This window comes from Esox lucius, chromosome 21 (genome assembly GCF_011004845.1).
Source record: "Esox lucius isolate fEsoLuc1 chromosome 21, fEsoLuc1.pri, whole genome shotgun sequence".
In the NCBI taxonomy this organism is placed as follows: Eukaryota; Metazoa; Chordata; class Actinopteri; order Esociformes; family Esocidae; genus Esox; species Esox lucius.
Genome location: NC_047589.1, coordinates 29,125,173 through 29,145,864, shown reverse-complemented (window position 1 = coordinate 29,145,864; position 20,692 = coordinate 29,125,173). Strand labels below are relative to the sequence as shown.

Genomic DNA, 20,692 nt, shown 5'->3' with positions numbered 1-20,692 from the left:
AACAGCGTTGGTAGGGCACTGTTTCCCTCTCCTGAGGCGCCGGATGGTTTGCCAGAATCTCTTCGAGGCCAGCCGATAGTCCTTCTCCATGGCCTCACCGAACTCCTCCCAGGCCCGAGTTTTTGCCTCCACAACCACCCGGGCTGCAGTCCGCTTGGCCTGTCGGTACCCGTCAGCTGCGTCAGGAGTCCCACAAGCCAACCAGGCCTGATAGGACTCCTTCTTCAGCTTGACGGCATCCCTTACTTCCGGTGTCCACCACCGGGTTCGGGGATTGCCGCCTCGACAGGCACCGGAGACCTTACGGCCACAGCTCCGAGCGGCCGCTTCGACAATGGCGGTGGAGAACATGGTCCACTCGGACTCAATATCTCCAACCTCCCTCGGGATCCAGTCGAAGCTCTTCCGGAGGTGGGAGTTAAAGATCTCTCTGACAGGAGACTCGGCCAGACGTTCCCAGCAGACCCTTACAGTTCGCTTGGGCCTGCCGAGTCTGTCCAGCTTTCTCCCCCGCCATCGGATCCAACTCACCACCAGGTGGTGATCAGTTGACAGCTCCGCCCCTCTCTTCACCCGAGTGTCCAAGACATACGGCCGCAGGTCAGATGAGACGACAACAAAGTCGATCATCGACCTGCGGCCTAGGGTGTCCTGGTGCCACGTGCACTGATGGACACCCTTATGCTTGAACATGGTGTTCGTTATGGACAAACTGTGACTAGCACAGAAGTCCAATAACTGAACACCACTCGGGTTCAGATCAGGGGGGCCGTTCCTCCCAATCACGCCCCTCCAGGTGTCACTGCCGTTGCCCACGTGGGCGTTGAAGTCCCCCAGTAGAACAATAGAGTCCCCAGTCGGAGCACTTTCCAGCACCCCTCCCAGAGACTCCAAGAAGGTCGGGTACTCTGCACTGCCGTTCGGCCCGTAGGCACAAACAACAGTGAGAGACCTATCCCCGACCCGTAGGCGCAGGGAAACGACCCTCTCGTTCACCGGGGTAAACTCCAACACATGGCGGCAGAGCTGGGGAGCTATAAGCAAACCCACACCAGCCCGCCGCCTCTCACCATGGGCAACTCCAGAGTGGTGAAGAGTCCATCCTCTCTCAAGGAGTGTGGTTCCAGAGCCCAAGCCGTGCGTAGAGGTGATCCCGACTACCTCTAATCGGAACCTCTCAACCTCACGCACTAGCTCAGGCTCCTTCCCCGCCAGCGAGGTGACATTCCACGTCCCTAGAGCTAGTTTCTGTGTCCAGAGATCGGGTTGTCTAGGCCCCTGCCTTCGACTGCAGCCCGATCCTCTTCGCACCGGCCCCTTATGGTCCCTCCTGTGGGCCATTTTAGCAAATCACAGGATTTTGAGCATCCATCAGAGTCTTAGAGGGGGAAATGACATTTAGAGACAGATCAAAAGGAACATTACTTTAGAATTTTGCCGTGTCCTCTGGGTAATGTGGTCCGCTTATGGGAGTGTCAGCGGGCAGTGCTTTCATTCTCAGACCTCCTTTTCAGCCCTCCTTTTCGCCTAACCCTCTGGGTCGTTCAGGGTCATGGTCCATTGTGCTGTCCTGACATCTATTCACACATTTGTCAGCAGAACGGTCGGCGTTGTGAGGTAACAGCCCAGCTGAGCAGATGGTAGCAGCAGCGTCTGAAAGTAGAGGCTTCTGTTGAAGTCTGAAGAGAGATTGTAGTGATAGTGGACATAATTCACCCTGCCTCACAGGCAGAACACTCGTTAGGAGGAGAGAAATTACCTGAGAATGTGACGCACCACACAGTACACACACCTTCATATACACACAGCACATGCACATCAACTGATATTAAGAGTCTTGCAGTTTATTACACTGCTGAATGTTGTTCCCTGTTGTATAAAGGTTCCGTGAACATTATCTCTGTCCATTATTTCTCCAACTCTCGTCCTCCCTCCCTTCCTTCTTTTCTCTCTTTCTATTGTATCTCTCTCCCTCTTTTTATGCATTTATTTCTGTTTACATCATTCTCTGTGTATATCCTTCTCTATATTCCTTGCCATTTCTCTACTTCCTCTTTTTCATCTGCCTTCCTCCCTATCTTTCCTTCTCTCCACCTTTCTTCTCTCCATCTTTCTTCTCTCCATCTTTCCTTCTCTCCATCTCTCCATCTTTCTATCTCTGTCTTTCTCTGTATTGGTAATCCCCTCTTCCTGCTGACATCACAGCCTGACACTTCTGTTTCATGTCCAACACAACTGTATGAATGGATGAGGTCCTTGGGGGTCAGTTATGTCCCAGTGGGGTCATCATCCTTCTCGTTCTGTAGTCCCTCCGTCCGTCCGTCCAATGGTGTGTGTGTGTTGTGTGTGGGATGTTTGGCGTTGGCTGTCATTGATTTCATAATAATAATAGCTGTAACATGAACAAATAAGGGGAAGTGAATTGAGTGTATGTTTTGATTGAAAAAATCTCAGGTTATTGATTATTGTTATTATTGTTTTCTGGTCTCCCCAAGGATAGACAAACACAGCCGTTCGTGTGTGTGTGTATCGCCAGCATGTTGTATGGCCAGGATATTGTATCGCCAGCATGTTCCTCACCTCAACAAAAATATAATTTTAACGTGGTTGAATAAGTACAACACTATCTTCAATAGCTAGTATTTCCCCCTATGGCTGAAATAACTCAATGTAGCCATTTCATGTAACGGTCTATCTGTCTCTGACATTGACTGAGAGGAGTTTTTGCGCAGTCCTCCTGGTTTGAGGGCTTTTGTGCATACACAACCCACTTAAAGCCCCCCCACAGCATTTCGATAATATTGAGATCTGAGCTTTGACTCTGCCATTGCTTAACCCTCCATTTGCTCTTTCTGAGCCATGTTTTGGGTCATTATCCTGTAGTAAGATCCCTGTTCGGTTCAGCTTAGGCTTTATGACAGATGGTATCATATTCTTCTGATGAATTATCTTGTACAACATGGAATTCCTGATTGACTGTTCATGATGGCCGTTTGGCAAGGCTCACCATAATGCCACCTCCACCATGCTTTACAGTTAATATTAGGTTCTTCTATTCAAAGGTAGGATTTTGTTTTTGCCAAACCTAGTGTCTGGCACTTTCATTTCATTTTGTTCAGGTAGTTTTGGTCTTTACCCTGGTGTTGATCGGAAAATGTTGATCATGATATTCTTTCTTTTTCCACATTTCTGAACCTGTGACTGTACCCCTATATAATCTATATTCCTATAGTGCCTCCTTGTTGTTTGAATATTTTGGATGTGGTATGAACACTGACAGAGTTCAGAGAGGTGGGGGAGGAAGAGAAATATTGAGGGAGGATGGAGTAAAGAGAGATATGGGAGGGAGGGAGATAGATATTGCAGGGAGGAGAGAGAGAGCGGGAGGGGTTTAATGGACAATCTGTAGGAGGAACGGGGACAAGGAGTGTCAGGGGAGTCATACTGGACGTGATTAAAGTCATTCTTCACAATACTCACACATCACCTCCACTTTACTGCAGTTAGACTGTGCAGTGATTTACACACTGGCCACTCCCAAATGGCACCTTTTTACCTAGGTAGTACACTACAGCCCATAGGGCTGTGGTCAAAAAGTAGTGCACTATATAAGGAATAGGGTTCCATTTGGGACTCAATGGGGCTGGAATCACACCGTATGGCAGAAATAAAAACGCAGCATTGGTTCAGTCGAGACAGGTTGGTGAAATGCAGCTCCTTTTTTGGGGGAACATGTTTCTTGACCAACCATGCTCTTCAACTGGGCACCTTTGTTAATGTGATTTATTCGACAGTGCCCTTTATGACTTATGGCATGTGCCTGAAGTTCTTGTGCTTTGCCGTCTGATGACAAGGGACAGAGGTTCTAGTGTGCCACCATCTGATGATACGTGACAGAGGTTCTAGTGTGCCACCATCTGATGACACGGGACAGAGGTTCTAGTGTGCCACCATCTGATGACACGTGACAGAGGTTCTAGTGTGCCACCATCTGATTACACGTGACAGAGGTTCTAGTGTGCCACCATCTGATGACACGTGACAGAGGTTCTAGTGTGCCACCATCTGATGACACGTGACAGAGGTTCTAGTGCGCCACCATCTGATGACACGTGACAGAGGTTCTAGTGTGCCACCATCTGATGACACGTGACAGAGGTTCTAGTGTGCCACCATCTGATGACATGTGACAGAGGTTCTAGTGCGCCACCATCTGATTACACGTGACAGAGGTTCTAGTGTGCCACCGTCTGATTACACATGACAGAGGTTCTAGTGTGCCACCATCTGATGACATGTGACAGAGGTTCTAGTGCGCCACCATCTGATTACACGTGACAGAGGTTCTAGTGTGCCACCGTCTGATTACACATGACAGAGGTTCTAGTGTGCCACCATCTGATTACATGTGACAGAGGTTCTAGTGTGCCACCATCTGATTACACGTGACAGAGGTTCTAGTGCGCCACCATCTGATGACACGTGACAGAGGTTCTAGTGCGCCACCATCTGATGACACGTGACAGAGGTTTTAGTGCGCCACCGTCTAAAATCTGCTTCCACTGGGTTGTTGATGTAGTTGTCCCACCTTAGTAATCTTAACTGGAATTCACAGTCAAGTCGATCTGGACAAGGGAGTCTGCTAAAATTACAGACATATAAATGTGGTACTTTAGGTAGCCCAACCTAAACCACCAGAAACGGTGTGTGTTGACACATTTACCACAGGATATATTTTAATTCAGTTAAAATGGTGAAGTATTCAAAGTATTTAAGTAAAGCACTGACAAGCCAAATGCTGAAAGGCAACCGATTTTCTGCTCGTGATTTGTGACCTGCAACTCTACCTACCCAGACCTTTCCAGACTTTTTCAATGTAGAATTATCAACTGAAGTGAATCAATGAATATACAGTGGGGAGAAAAAGTACTTGATACACTGCCGATTTTGCAGGTTTTCCCACTTACAAAGCATGTAGAAGTCTGTCATTGTTATCATAGGTACTCTTCAACTGTGAGTAAATCCAGAAAATCACATTGTATGATTTTTAAGTCATTTATTTGCATTCTATTGCATGACATAAGTATTTGATACATTAGAAAAGCAGAACTTAATATTTGGTACAGAAACCTTTGTTTGCAGTTACAGAGATGCACACACTGCAGCAAGGATTTTGGCCCACTCCTCCATACAGACCTTCTCCAGATCCTTCAGGTTTCGGGGCTGTCACTGGGCAATACGGACTTTCAGCTCCCTCCAAAGATTTTCAATTGGGTTCAGGTCTGGAGACTGGCTAGGCCACTCCAGGGCCTTGAGATGCTTCTTACGGAGCCACTCCTTAGTTGCCCTGGCTGTGTGTTTCGGGTCGTTGTCATGCTGGAAGACCCAGCCACGACCCATCTTCAATGCTCTTACTGAGGGAAGGAGGTTGTTGGCCAAGATACCGATACTTGGCCCCATCCATCCTCCCCTCAATACGGTGCAGTCGTCCTGTCCCCTTTGCAGAAAAGCATCCCCAAAGAATGATGTTTCCACCTCCATGCTTCACGGTTGGGATGGTGTTCTTGGGGTTGTACTCATCCTTCTTCTTCCTCCAAATACGGCGAGTGGAGTTTAGACCACATGACCTTCTCCCATTCCTTCTCTGGATCATCCAGATGGTCATTGGCAAACTTCAGACGGGCATGGACATGCGCTGGCTTGAGCAGGGGGACCTTGCGTGTGCTGCAGGATTTTAATCCATGACGGCGTAGTGTGTTACTAATGGTTTTCTTTGGGACTGTGGTCCCAGCTCTCTTCAGGTCATTGACCAGTTCCTGCCATGTAGTTCTGGGCTGATCCCTCACCTTCCTCATGATCATTGATGCCCCACGAGGTGAGATCTTGCATGGAGCCCCAGGCCGAGGGAGATTGACCGTCATCTTGAACTTCTTCCATTTTCTAATAATTGCGCCAACAGTTGTTGCCTTCTCACCAAGCTGCTATCAAATACTTTTAGCTAAACTTTTAAATAGGCTTATAATTGCCCAGGGATGGACTCTACCATGCTTCTTAGTTTCTATTTATCGATAATGTTTTTATTGATTGATAATTGCTTTTTCTGTTCCTATGGAAAGGAATACCTCCCTGTCTCTGTGAAATGTAATGTTCATGAAGTAGATATGCTTCCAATTGACCGGATATAGAGGGGCCTCTAAGAGCCTCTTGGCCAAAGTTTTCATAACCACTGACTAATGTAAGTGTTCTCGCTCTCTCTCTCTTCCAGTCTTTCTCTTTGTATCTCTCTCTGTATCTCTATTTTTCTCTCTCTCTCTCTCTCGTGTTTTTTATATCCTGGTTGCCTCCTATTGAAGTAGTAACTACTCTTAATTTACACAAAAGTTAACAAAACATTGATACAATAATAGACACAAACAGGGTCACAAATGTACAATACAACGTAAGATATGTGTAGATTGCATCAATGTGCGTTAGTTCTGGGTATGACATTAATTTGTTCCCGGACTGCAGCATTGGTCAGAATGGAACAACACCAGATTCTGGATTAAGAGAACAACTGACCTTTGTCTCAGAAATGCAGGACATCGTTTCACAACAAGTTCGTGGCTTGACCTTGACAACTGCCTGTCCAAGTTAGTCATAAGAATGTTGACTTCTCAACAAGCTCAAGTGTCACATTCATCTCAACTCCTGTTCAGTTGTGACCTATCACCTCTTTAGAGGAGGATTTAAATCGAATGCGATGTGAGACAAATGGCGAGTCGTTAAGCCACTTTATGTCACTTTATGTGACATGAAGAGAGGTGCTCATTTAACAATCATAGATTGATGTGACATAGATAGAGGTGTTACTGAGCCAATGTGTGCTGATTGCTTCTTGTACTGTGAATATCTATATTGAGGTGAAGGACAGGGTGGCTGGTTGTTGAGTGGCTGTAATGGGAAGGCATTTCGTGTGTGTGTGCGCGTGTGAGCGAGTGTGCATGTGTGGGAGTGTCTGTGTGTGTGTGTGTTTGTCTGCTGCCATGTGATGATGTGAGTGTTGAAAATACAAAGGGCCAATTAGTGGAACACAATTATTATATATATATATGTTCCAGGGATCTACAGGGAGATGATGACTCTAGTATGACCACAGTGTTCCAGGGATCTACAGGGAGATGATGACTCTAGTATGACCACAGTGTTCCAGGGATCTACAGGGAGATGATGACTCTAGTATGACTACAGTGTTCCAGGGATCTACAGGGAGATGATGACTCTAGTATGACCACAGTGTTCCAGGGATCTACAGGGAGATGATGACTCTAGTATGACTACAGTGTTCCAGGGATCTACAGGGAGATGATGACTCTAGTATGACCACAGTGTTCCAGGGATCTACAGGGAGATGATGACTCTAGTATGACCACAGTGTTCCAGGGATCTACAGGGAGATGATGACTCTAGTATGACCACAGTGTTCCAGGGATCTACAGGGAGATGATGACTCTAGTATGACCACAGTGTTCCAGGGATCTACAGGGAGATGATGACTCTAGTATGACTCCAGTGTTCCAGGGATCTACAGGGAGATGATGACTCTAGTATGACCACAGTGTTCCAGGGATCTACAGGGAGATGATGACTCTAGTATGACTCCAGTGTTCCAGGGATCTACAGGGAGATGATGACTCTAGTATGACTACAGTGTTCCAGGATCTGCAAGAGTGTGCTTCATGATGGAGGGCACATGGGGTTTCTGGGTCTCCGTGTTTCTGCAAGTTGGCACATAGGATTGTGCTGATTCCTGACTCTTTCTCTCTCTCTCTCTCTCTTTCTCTCTCTCTGTCTCACACCCTCATTCCTTTCTCTCTCTCTCTGTCTCCCTATCTGTAGATATTTCTAACTTTCTTTCTTTCTCTCTTTCTCCAGTTCCCCATTCCTCCCAATCCCATCTTTTTCTCCCTTGTTTCTTTCTCTCCATCTGTGTGTCTGTGTGCCTGTGTGTCAGTACTTGATTTCATCTGTGTCTGTGGCAGGCAGATAAGAGGCTTTCCAAGGGGGTTCTTTGTTCTTTTAGGAGTTATTTCTGTCCTGTCTTCCCCTGGACCTCTTAACGGCGTTAATCAATTAATAATAACATAACATAATTATCTCCTAATTAGTCTGCTGTAATGCTGCTGAAGACCTAACCATGGACATAGCTCAAGTTCTTTTAGATTTGTGTGTGTGTGTATGTGTGTGTGTGTGTGTGTGTGTGTGTAAAATCTCCATTAGCCCAAAAGTGAGTCTTGTGTAAAAATGTTGTGTAATTCCAAATCCTATTTACACTGACCTTTAACCATGGCTCCAACCTTTTCAGACATTAGTCCTACTTTTTTCTTAGGCACCTCTCTCCTGCAACTTGGCCCTATGTCCTTATAGTACAAGGAAAAGTACTGCTCTACCTTTCTTTATGCAGTTTTACAAAATTATGTTTTTGCCCTGATTTTGTATTTATGTTTTTTTAATGTTTATCAACTGTAAATTGAGGAAAGAACCAGTGGGGCAATGTTGCTTTTCCTGCCCTGGGACATTTAGATGTTATCTTTAGACCAGATTTCCCAACCGGCCTTCCAACATCATATCCTGTGGAATCCTGGTCTTCTATACAGGGATTAACCAGGATCGACTGTGCGTAGCTCCAGGGAGGAGCTAACAGTGGGACTCAGGTTGCCATGCTGCAGGTGTTTGTAGTTCTACATGGCCGCGTGTAACTTTGTTTTTTGTAGTTCTATAAGGCCGGCTGTCAGAAGTGGTTGTAACAACAGCTAGTAGCCTTTCCACCTCCCGTGTCCGATGCTACCTCTTTCTCTCCTGTTATCCAAATCTATCTCCTCTTCCCTAGCAGAGTCATTGATATTGATAAAAGAGGTGAATGCAACATTTCATAGCTACAGTATGTTTACATGTTGATGTTAGTATCCTTGGTTGTGATTGGTCGTGTGTAGCGTTCATGGTACATCTCAGAAGGTTTGACGTAAAGCAACATTTATGTTAGCCCTTGGTTGTGATTGGTCGTGTGTAGCGTTCATGGTACATCTCAGAAGGTTTGACGTAAAGCAACATTTATGTAAGCCCTTGGTTGTGATTGGTCGTGTGTAGCGTTCATGGTACATCTCAGAAGGTTTGACGTAAAGCAACATTTATGTAAGCCCTTGGTTGTGATTGGTCGTGTGTAGCGTTCATGGTACATCTCAGAAGGTTTGACGTGAAGCAACATTCATGTTAGCCCTTGGTTGCAAATGAATAATGAAGTAATCCATTTTTTTCTTCTTCCTCCTTTTCTTTTACCCCCATATCTCTTCTTCCTCTTGTTTTTCATTCCCTCGTTCTTCTTTTTCTTGTTCTTCTCCCTGTTCTTGTACTTCCTGTATTCCTACTTCCTCCGTTCAGCCGTGATGTATGTCATGGGGGCTCTGGGGCCTGCTGCCGGCTACCTGCTTGGAGGTGTTCTGATTGGCTTCTATGTTGACCCTACATCTGTCATCATTATGGACCAGAGTGACCCACGTTTTGTTGGCAATTGGTAAGTGTGTGTTTGTGTGTGTGTGTGTGTTCTGCCCATCTCTCTCTATCTAACCATTTCTCTCTCCTTGTCTCTCTCTCTCTTTATCTCTCTCCTTGTCTCTCTCTCTCTTTATCTCTCTCCTTGTCTCTCTCACCTTGTCTCTCTCTGTATCTCTCTCTCCTCCCAGGTGGAGTGGCTTCCTGCTCTGTTCCTTTGCCATGCTCCTGGTGGTCTTCCCCATGTTTGCCTTTCCTAAGAAGCTTCCGCCACGCCACAAGAAGAAGAGGAAGAAGATTGTGTCAGCAGCAGATGTGTCTAGCGATGATGATGTCATGAAGGAGAAGGAGAAGGGGCAGAACGTCCAGACGTCCATGGGCTTTGGGCAGGACCTCAAAGGTACAAATGAGATGAGAGAACTTGTGTTTCACAGAGGTGTCATGATGACACTGTTATGTCCTGATCAGAAGAGCCCTGGACACTTACAAAATCTAAAGGAGTGACGTCATCACTCGTTGATGCATGTGCTTAGATGTAGCGGTTTCATAAATTGATCACACTGTACCACAACATTTTTCTGTGCCACCACGAAATGACAAATTTACAGACAGCTGGCAAGTGATTTTCCTAATGTATAGCCTAGCAAAACTGATTTCCTCTCAGAAATGTTCTACTTAGAACAACATTAACCGTGGGTGAACAGTTACTTTTCCTGCAAGATTCCTCGCCCTGAAATCACACAACACTTTGATGATTGGCAGCCAGTTGACTTTTCAGTGGACTGAACGGAAACCCAAACCAGACTCTGGTGGGCTTTACTATTGATCCGCAAAGCCTGGTCAGGGTTGTCTGGGAGATTGTTTCAGCTGCTGCTTGTAGTAAACCTGGTCTTAGAGCTGTGTAAAAACTTAAAACTACTACCAGACTGGTCTTGGTACAGTGTAAAGACCTACAACTACTACCAGACTGGTCTTGGTACAGTGTAAAAACTTAAAACCACTACCAGACTGGTCTTGGTACAGTGTAAAAACTTAAAACCACTACCAGACTGGTCTTGGTACAGTGTAAAGACCTACAACTACTACCAGACTGGTCTTGGTACAGTGTAAAAACTTAAAACCACTACCAGACTGGTCTTGGTACAGTGTAAAAACCTACAACTACTACCAGGCTGGTCTTGGTACTTGTATAAAAACCTACAAAACCTACCTGACTGGTCTTGGTAGAGTGTAAAAACCTACATCTACTACCAGGCTGGTCTTGGAACAGTGTAAAAACCTACAACTACTACCAGGCTGGTCTTGGTACAGTATAAAGACCTACAACTACTACCAGACCAGTCTTGGTACAGTGTAAAAACCTACAACTACTACCAGACTGGTCTTGGAACAGTGTAAAAACCTACAACTACTACCAGGCTGGTCTTGGTACAGTGTAAAAACCTACAACTACTACCAGACTGGTCTTGGTAAAGTCTAAAAACCTACAACTACTACCAGACTGGTCTTGCTACAGTGTAAAACCTACAACTACTACCAGGCTGGTCTTGCTACAGTGTAAAAACCTACAACTACTACCAGTACCAATACCAGACTAGTCAGACCGGTCTGGTACCGTATAAATCCACCCTAACATGTATCGTTACACTTTTCAGAATTAGAAGTGTGTGTGGGGACAAATGTTGTTAATAAACAGCAATATAACCAATCCCAATGCAGGTTTAAATGTGTCTGTTGTTCTCTCCTCCCCCAGCTGTTGTAAATGAGGTCTCTGGGGAACGTAATGATGTTTTAGTAATACATCTTAACCGTCCAAAACTGCTGATCTGGCTCTGCTTGGCTTCTTTTATAGTGCACCAGATGCCCAGCTTGTCCTGTCCTGTAAGAGAGTGTGTGACCGTGTGTGTGCCTGAGTGTAATGTGTGAACTAGGAGATGGTTACACAGCAAATTGTAGTTATTATTGTGTGACTGTGTGTGTGTTTCTGTGTTATAATTATTGTGTGTGTGACTGTGATAGTTATTGTGTGCGCCTGTGTGTGTGTGTGTGTGTTTGTGTGTGTGCATGCTGGGATGTGTGGTAAACTACAAATTCGATGCCTTGTTCCCTTTGTTCTCAGTTTTTTCCAGGACTGTTTAGAGGAGTGCGTGGTAGGGGCTGTGTGCTCTTCAGAAAATGTCTTGTACTCACTGTTTGTGTGCTAAATGGCTCCATATGTAGTGGACTTGTTTTACCAGGATGCATAGGGAAGTGTGCTAAGAAGGCAATAGGAAGTGGTTTTGGACCAGCGATGCGTCACTATGATCATAGGTAATACAATGCTTATGATGTTTCTGAGAAGTTGTAAATGTGATCACCTTCTCTGGACTTGGCCCCAATGGTTGGGGGAGCATCAGTTCTTAAGTACACTGGATTACATTATCACATTCTCACCAGGAAGATATTAGAATTTTCCTGACAGCAGTCTGAAAGAGAGAGACAGGGTGGATCATGGTTAGGTTTGGTGTGAGTGACACTGTTTGGGCCTGTGGGAATGAAATTGATTAGTTTGAACCAAATACCAATTCAGAAACCAGGAGGTATGGAGTGTGTCCCAAATGGGGCACTAGTCCCTACATAGTGCCGTATTATCCCCTGGTCAAATGTACAACTGTTTTGGATGAAGATTATAAAAGGGGAAAGCCTCAGTACTCATTGACCCATCTGTCCCGTTGCTTCCCCAGACCTCCCCCGGGCAGCCATCCGCATCCTGTCCAACGTGACCTTCCTGTTTGTCAGTCTGTCCTACACAGCGGAGTGCGCCATCGTTACCGCCTTCATCACATTCATACCCAAGTTCATCGAGTCCCAGTTCGGCATCCCCGCCTCCAACGCCAGCATTTACACTGGTGAGACCAACACTGTCTCCTCTGTCTGAACACTGTCATTTACACTGGTGAGACCAACACTGTCTCTTCTGTCTGAACACTGTCATTTACACTGGTGAGACCAACACTGTCATTTACACTGGTGAGACCAACAATGTCTCTTCTGTCTGAACACTGTCATTTACACTGGTGAGACCAACACTGTCTCTTCTGTCTGAACACTGCCATTTACACTGGTGAGACCAACACTGTCTCTTCTGTCTGAACACTGTCATTTACACTGGTGAGACCAACACTGTCATTTACACTGGTGAGACCAACAATGTCTCTTCTGTCTGAACACTGTCATTTACACTGGTGAGACCAACACTGTCTCTTCTGTCTGAACACTGCCATTTACACTGGTGAGACCAACACTGTCTCTTCTGTCTGAACACTGTCATTTACACTGGTGAGACCAACACTGTCATTTACACTGGTGAGACCAACACTGTCTCTTCTGTCTGAACACTGTCATTTACACTGGTGAGACCAACACTGTCTCCTCTGTCTAAAAACTGTAATTTACACTGGTGAGACCAATAGTGTCTGCTCTTCTGTTTAATCCATCATTTTTACTAGTGAGTCCATTTGGAGATGTCCCCACTAGGAAAAGCTTGATTTACAGGCCTAGGCTTTAGGTTTTGGGTGAAAATTCCAATTAGGATTAAGGATTTGGACTTGGTTACATTTAGGCATTATAGGTTAGGTTTAGGGTTAGTGAAAGGCATTAGGGCTAGGTTAAGTTTAGATATAAATGCTTGGTTATTGAGGTTTGGGTTAATGTTACGGTTAGGTTTAGGGAACATTACATTTTCCCTAAACCTAACCAGTAATACAGGACTGTGTGTGCGTGTGTGTTGTGGCATTTCCCAAATAATATTTAACAGTCAACCCCCGCTGTATCCCCCCAGGTGTTATCATCGTGCCCAGTGCTGGGGTGGGGATCGTCCTGGGGGGCTACATCATTAAGAAGCTGAAGCTGGGGGCCCGGGAGTCGGCCAAGCTGGCCATGATATGCAGTGGCGTGTCTCTGCTGTGTTTCTCTACCCTCTTCATCGTGGGCTGTGAGAGCATCAACCTGGGAGGCATTAACATACCCTACACCACCGGGTAACATCTGTCTGCAGTACTACTGCAGTGCTACTCTAACACCACTATTGTTTTACTGTAAATGTACTGTAATTCTACTACTTTATTTCAATAACACTACTGTAAAACAAACCAGTTTTCAAAAAAGTTGGGGCACTGGGTAAAATGTAAGTGAAAACAGAATGCAATTATGTAGCTAGCTACAGTTATAAATCAACCAACTTTTGCAGCTCTTAGAATTCGAGTCAACGAGAGAAGCTTGCAATGCAATGCATGTAGTGTTCCTTACCTAGCAAGGTGACTGTTCAAATGCTGGCATGAGTTCAAATGCTGCAGAGTCACGTGCAAAAAAACTCACGCTGGGGGGTCGGTAAGGAATATTTGAAACTCACGCGTGCAAAGGTTAAGGGCAACATATGCTACCATCCAGACAATGTATTTTTCAGGGAAGGCCTTGCTTATTTCAGCAAGACAATGCCAAAATAATTTCTGCACATATTACAACAGCGTGGCTCTGTAGAAAAGAGTCTGGGTGCTAAACTGGCCTGCCTGCAGTCCAGACCTGTCACCCATTGAAAACATTTGGCACATTATGAAATTAAAAATAGAAGACCCCAAACTGTTGAGCAGCTCAAATCCTACTGTAGTACTACTACTATAATCCTACTGTAGTATTACTACTATAATCCTACTGTAGTACTGCTACTGTAATGTAAACCTATAGTAATACTGTTACATTTATTATATACAATTACTATAACAATTACATCCCTTTTACCGCGGTTTCTTTGGCATGGTATTGATGTGACCGCTTCATTAGGCACACACACACACGCGCGCACACACACACGCCAAAACGCTGGAGCATTATGTGATCCAAAGCAACAATTGTACAGTGAAGCATATGTGATCCATGTGGGACCATGTGGGCTGGTGACCTGAAGGGATGCCAGTACCAGGCTCCAACTAACTGAGCCATCTGGACGGAATAAACTGGGACCTTTATGTCGCCCACACACACACACACACATACCCACACTTCAACACACACACACCCTCACTAATTCCCCCATTCACCTGTCAGTGATAGTGAGGCTCACTGGCTTTTCCTTTCAACTTTAACACCTGGTGTCTTCAACCTGCAGCCAGGTCTGTCAGCTAAACATCATGAAGAAACCCTCCCTCCCTCTCTGCCTGTAGGCCTAGTGCTGGAATGTTGCCCGCTGGTGTTGTGGCCGGGTTCACACCCAATGAATCAACACACTGCTGACAAGAGCTGAACTGACCGAATCTCAGTGGACCGAGGTAGAGGCGCGTACTGACGCTGCTCCTGACTGCTGTCGGCGTTTATTGAGCTGTGTAATGTGTTCTCTTGGTGTTTGACACTGTAGTTCTAGAATTCAGGTGAAGATGTCGTGCTTTTTGGATCTGTTGTTGACTCCTGTATGTCACGAGGTGGTGTCTTTAGCCTGTTTACAGTTCAAACATTTGCCACAATCCTGTGGTTTTCCAGAAATCCCTGTTGCAAGGTTTCCCCAAATATTCAACATGGATTTCACAGAATCCCGTTCATTTGGGGAAAGTCAAATGATTTGTGTGGTGTTATATATAAGTCTGTCCCTCATTCCGGTGAAGGTCAGCTGTGGGATCCCAGAGTCAACTGGAGATGCGCTTCACTGCCTCACAGAGAGAGAGAACACTCAGAACACTGAGCTAGAACCTGGTTCCCACCAGACAAACAGAGATAACACTCAGAACACTGAGCTAGAACCTGGTTCCCACCAGACAAACAGAGATAACACTCAGAACACTGAGCTAGAACCTGGTTCCCACCAGACAAACAGAGATAACACTCAGAACACTGAGCTAGAACCTGGTTCCCACCAGACAAACAGAGATAACACTCAGAACACTGAGCTAGAACCTGGTTCCCACCAGACAAACAGAGAGAACACTCAGAACACTGAGCTAGAACCTGGTTCCCACCAGACAAACAGAGAGAACACTCAGAACACTGAGCTAGAACCTGGTTCCCACCGGATAAACAGAGATAACACTCAGAACACTGAGCTAGAACCTGGTTCCCACCAGACAAACCGTTGTGTTCAGTTTCAATCTCTTTCACACGCCTCTCTCTGTCTCTCAATGTTACTCGATCTGTCTCACTTTCTCTTCTTTCTCTCTATATATCTATGTTACTCAATCTGAGTCTCTTTTCTCCCTGTTGCTCGACTTCTTTCTGACTTTCTATCTCTCTCTCTTTGCTACTCGATCGCTCCCTTTATCGTTTTCAGTGTGCTTTAGCTGGTGCCCCACTGGGGCGGTCGGATCTGGGTTGACGCGTCTCGCTTTCTGCTTTTGCGTGGTTTCGCCACAGACTGGGAACATTTGGGAACGATGTGATGATGGCCCCCTGTCCCCTCCATGCAGGCCCACCCTGACGACAACCCAGCGGAACCTGACGGGGGGGTGCAACGTGAACTGTGGCTGTAAGATCCATGAGTATGCCCCGGTGTGTGGCTCAGACGGCATCACCTACTTCAACCCCTGCCTGGCCGGGTGCAGCCTGGTGGGCAACGACAGCTCTGGAGTGAGTTGTGTGTGTGTGTGTCTTTTATTGTTTTGTGAATGGGGGGGGTCCCAATTTTCTGGCACAAAACAGTTCTGGCACAAATCTGTCACTGTGTCTTGTTGCTGGGCACTCCACTTTGGAGACGTGTGTGTGTGTGGTGTGTCCAGGAGCACTGGATTTGTGTGTGTCCAGGTGCACTGGGTTTGTGTGTGTCCAGGTGCACTGGGTTTGTGTGTGTCCAGGTGCACTGGGTTTGTGTGTGTCCAGGAGCACTGGATTTGTGTGTGTCCAGGAGCACTGGATTTGTGTGTGTCCAGGTGCACTGGATTTGTGTGTGTCCAGGAGCACTGGATTTGTGTGTTTTCAGGAACACTGGATTTGTGTGTGTCCAGGAGCACTGGATTTGTGTGTTTTCAGGTGCACTGGATTTGTGTGTTTTCAAGTGCACTGGATTTGTGTGTTTTCAAGTGCACTGGATTTGTGTGTTTTCAAGTGCACTGGAATTCCCTGAAGTTCGGCCTTGGAAGCGTGATTGAAGTGTCCCGGCAGTCTGTGTGAACTAACCGTCCCCGTCCCCTCTGCAGATCAGGAACTACACGGAGTGTAGGTGTGTCCAGAGCAGACAGGTCATCACACCTCCGTCTGGCAGTCAAGGCAACCAACTACAGCTGGTCATCGTCAAGACCTACCTCAACGAGAACGGTTTTGCCGTGTCGGGGAAGTGTGACCGCACCTGCAACACCCTCATCCCCTTCCTCGTCTTCCTCTTCATCGTCACCCTCATCACTGCCTGCGCGCAGCCTTCCGCGATCATCGTCACGCTCCGGTACCGTAGCATGAGTCATACCGACAAATGATCCTGTTCTCTTACTCATTAAGTCCTATTCTCATACGCTTTTACTCCTATTCTCTTATATTTGTGTCTCACTTTGTATCTCACTCTGCTCAAGTTTAGTCAGATCATCATATTCTCCCTTTTACTGTTTAACTCTTATTCTCTCTAACTCTGTTTTTCATGCTTTTTGAATGCACCAAGAAAACCCACCAAACTCCCATGAAGAATGTGATAGTGTAATTATTGTTTTGTTCATTGTGAAACATGTCCATGTATTTATGAAAGTCTATCTATCTATCTGTATAATCTCGTCTGTCTCAGGTCTGTGGATGAACAGGAAAGACCCTTTGCTCTGGGGATGCAGTTTGTCCTGCTAAGAACTCTGGGTAAGTTACTGGGCCCTTTTACACGCAGAGCTCTGATTTCGCTCATATTATATCAAGAGGCTGGATGAAGGGAGGAGTCTCACAGAAATTGGCTCAACTAAAAGGTTGTGAGCCAGCCATGACTAGCGTCAGGTGGGTAACCTACAACCTACATTTGACCTTCCCTTGCTGATTTGTCAACAAATAACTCCTACATAAAAAGTGTAGGAACTGTGTGTGTGTGTGTGTGTGTGTGTGTGTGGGGGGGGGGGTGTAGTCCACACGTGTCTCCATAATAGCTTAGTGCATTAAGTCCTGGGATGGTGTGGGTTAACTTCAGATCAGCTTAGCTGGCATAGTTGACCTGTTGGTCTGGGGTGAGGTTGCTCCTAGTTACAGATCTAGGATCAGTGCTTGCTATTAGTGGGAATAAGGCCAAATCGCCTTCATGTGTTCATCTCATAGCTCACATGTGGATACACAGTGCCACCTACTGACTGGGATTGGTGTGGCCATCATCTACAACAAGTCTACATTCCTAACTACTGGGATTTGAATAGAAGTGATATGGCTTTTGTGTCCCTTTAGTCGCTGGTAAGAGAGCTTCACACAACTGGTTAGGAGTGTTAATTAGCTTAAGATAAGGTAAGGGCTAAGTGTTAGGGGCTGCTCTAATACTGACCTTGGAAAGTAAGGTGGGGAAAATTATAATAAAATATCTACAGTTGACATCAGTTTGACTATATACACCGATCAGCCATAACATTTTGACCCCCTGCCTAATATTGTGTAGGTCGTTGTGTTCCTCAAACCATTCCTCAACCATTTTTGCTTTGTGGCAATTATCCTACTGAAAGAGGTCAGTTCCATCAGGGAATACCGTTGCCATGAAAGGGTGCACAAGGTCTGCAACAATGCTCAGGTAGGTGGAACGTGTCAAAGGAACATCCACATGTAGGCAGGACCCAAGGTTTCCCAGCAGAACATTGCCCAAAGCAGTTCACTTCACCTGTCAGTGGTCATAATGTTATGGCTGATGGGTGTATCAGTGTTATTCACTTCACCTGTCAGTGGTCATAATGTTATGGCTGATGGGTGTACCAGTGTTATTCACTTCACCTGTCAGGGGTCATAATGTTATGGCTGATGGGTGTACCAGTGTTATTCACTTCACCTGTCAGGGGTCATAATGTTATGGCTGATGGGTGTATCAGTGTTATTCACCTGTCAGTGGTCATAATGTTATGGCTGATGGGTGTACCAGTGTTATTCACTTTACCTGTCAGTGGTCATAATGTTATGGCTGATGGGTGTATCAGTGTTATTCACTTCACCTGTTAGGGGTCATAATGTTATGGCTGATGGGTATATCAGTGTTATTCACTTCACCTGTCAGTGGTCATAATGTTATGGCTGATGGGTGTATCAGTGTTATTCACTTCACCTGTCAGGGGTCATAATGTTATGGCTGATGGGTGTATCAGTGTTATTCACTTCACCAGTCAGTGGTCATAATGTTATGGCTGATGGTCTATAATGTGTTATAACGCCCCTATCCCCGGCCTACATGCCAAACCACCCGGTCTATAACGTGTTATAACGCCCCTCTCCCCAGCCTACATTCCTACGCCCATCTACTTCGGGGCGGTGATTGACACCACCTGCATGCTGTGGCAGCAGGACTGCGGCGTCCACGGCTCCTGCTGGGAGTACGACGTCACGTCCTTCCGCTTCGTCTACTTTGGCCTGGCCGCCAGCCTCAAGTTCGTCGCCTTCGTCTTCATCTTCCTCACCTGGTACTCCATCAAGCACAAGGAGGAGCGTGCGGAGCGCTGGCTTCACCAGCTGCCGCCGCTGGGCACCGTCAGTGACCTCATCTGCCACGTCGGGGGCCAGAAGGGCCACGCCCGCACCCGCTCCTGCCCGGTGTTCATCCCAGCCCGCGACCACCCGTCTGTGGCAATCATTCTCAGCCGGGGTCACAATAGCCTCAGTTGTCCCAGCAACACCCTTACAGCAATAACCCAGCCCCCTCCGTCTCTTCTCCTGCAGCCGCATAACGAACATGGAGGCTCCTCCCACGTCTGAGAGCAGGACGGAACCGACGGGCCACATCTCGTCTTCTTTAGGCCACGCCTCTTCCTCCTCCGCAGGGGTTTATTGTGACGTGTGCCTTCCTGTGACCTGTCTCCACCCCATGTCTAGAATCTATACCAATCGGGTGGGGACATGGCTGTGATGCTCTGATTGACGGTCAGCCAGAGCAATAGACTGACAGCGACAAACTAATAAGAGAACATGTCGGCTTCCCATTGGCCTACTGAACTGCCTGTCTCTGCTCGTCATGCACATAGCGAAGTGTTCAATACCTTCATTTTGATTTGGGAAATGTATCTAAATGCCAGCTACTGTATGATATGGCCTGATGGTGCTACTGTTTTGTAAAGGGTGACGGGGCATTAGTATCCTAGTGTTATTATTATCCTATTGATGGTACTACATTACCCATGATGCCTCATCACAGCTGCTGCAAAGCACAATGTACTAACTGATAAACATGTTCTATTCTATGCAACGTCTTGTATAATATAGTCCAGGCCAGCCAGTCAGTCAGACATCAGTACTATTCCCTAATTAGTACACTATAGAACACGATTTCACAGAGCTCTAGTTGATTGCAGTGCACTATAAAGAGAGTATTGCAAATTAGCACTGAACTTTGTCCAAACCTATAGTATGCCTGTAGTCAAAAAGTTGCTGCCTAGCTGGCCAATGCTTATAGATAGAAGGCTAACCTGCTTGCCTGTGGTATTTGTAATGGCCAGTTACTAACAGAGGAGTGGTGGTCTACACCAGTGGTTCCCAACTACGGTCCTCAAGTACCCCCAACAGTACACATTTTCATTGTAGCCCCAGCCAAGCACAGCTGATTCAACTTGTCAACTAATTATCAGGCTCTCATTGAGTTGAATTGGGTGTGCTTGTCCAGGGCTACAACAAAAATGTGTCTACACCCCACAGCATTTAGTCTGTGGAGTTATTCTTTTATAGGAATTCAACTCTGCAGTCTCGCGCACACACATATCTACAGACAGGAATGGGTAAACTCAGTTATGCTCATCAAAACTAAAAGCTGTAATTTTAACATCTAGCCTACCAAGGAATTGCAAAAATGTAATAATAAAACTTGTTTAAAAAAGTATTGTATACATTTCTAGATGCATTTGCGTACTTATGAGCAAAGCTACACTTTGAAAATGTGGCCTTTTTACCTTCTAATGTTATTATAATACTAATAATAAAAATAACAACAATGTAAACATAGCTTATTGTCATCAAAACCAGGTACAATATTGCTTACATTTGGGGGAAAGGAGCAGTACAAAAAGCATGA

At 45.9% G+C, this 20,692-nt stretch overlaps 1 protein-coding gene across 3 annotated transcripts in view; it reads left to right on the top strand.

Annotated features, from left to right (window-relative positions):
* Window positions 1-20,232, top strand: part of LOC105019639 (solute carrier organic anion transporter family member 5A1) — a 38,452-nt gene extending 18,220 nt beyond the window's left edge. For all 3 annotated transcript variants that reach the window (XM_029116141.2, XM_029116140.2, XM_029116142.2), the window contains 8 exons: window positions 9,418-9,550; window positions 9,720-9,928; window positions 12,252-12,416; window positions 13,349-13,547; window positions 15,957-16,116; window positions 16,683-16,924; window positions 17,255-17,319; window positions 18,914-20,232. In XM_029116141.2, the coding sequence (XP_028971974.2) occupies window positions 9,418-9,550; window positions 9,720-9,928; window positions 12,252-12,416; window positions 13,349-13,547; window positions 15,957-16,116; window positions 16,683-16,924; window positions 17,255-17,319; window positions 18,914-19,386 (1,646 nt within the window). In that variant the 3' untranslated portion in view covers window positions 19,387-20,232. The remainder of the gene's footprint in view (window positions 1-9,417; window positions 9,551-9,719; window positions 9,929-12,251; window positions 12,417-13,348; window positions 13,548-15,956; window positions 16,117-16,682; window positions 16,925-17,254; window positions 17,320-18,913) is intronic.
* Window positions 20,233-20,692: the final 460 nt, after the last annotated feature.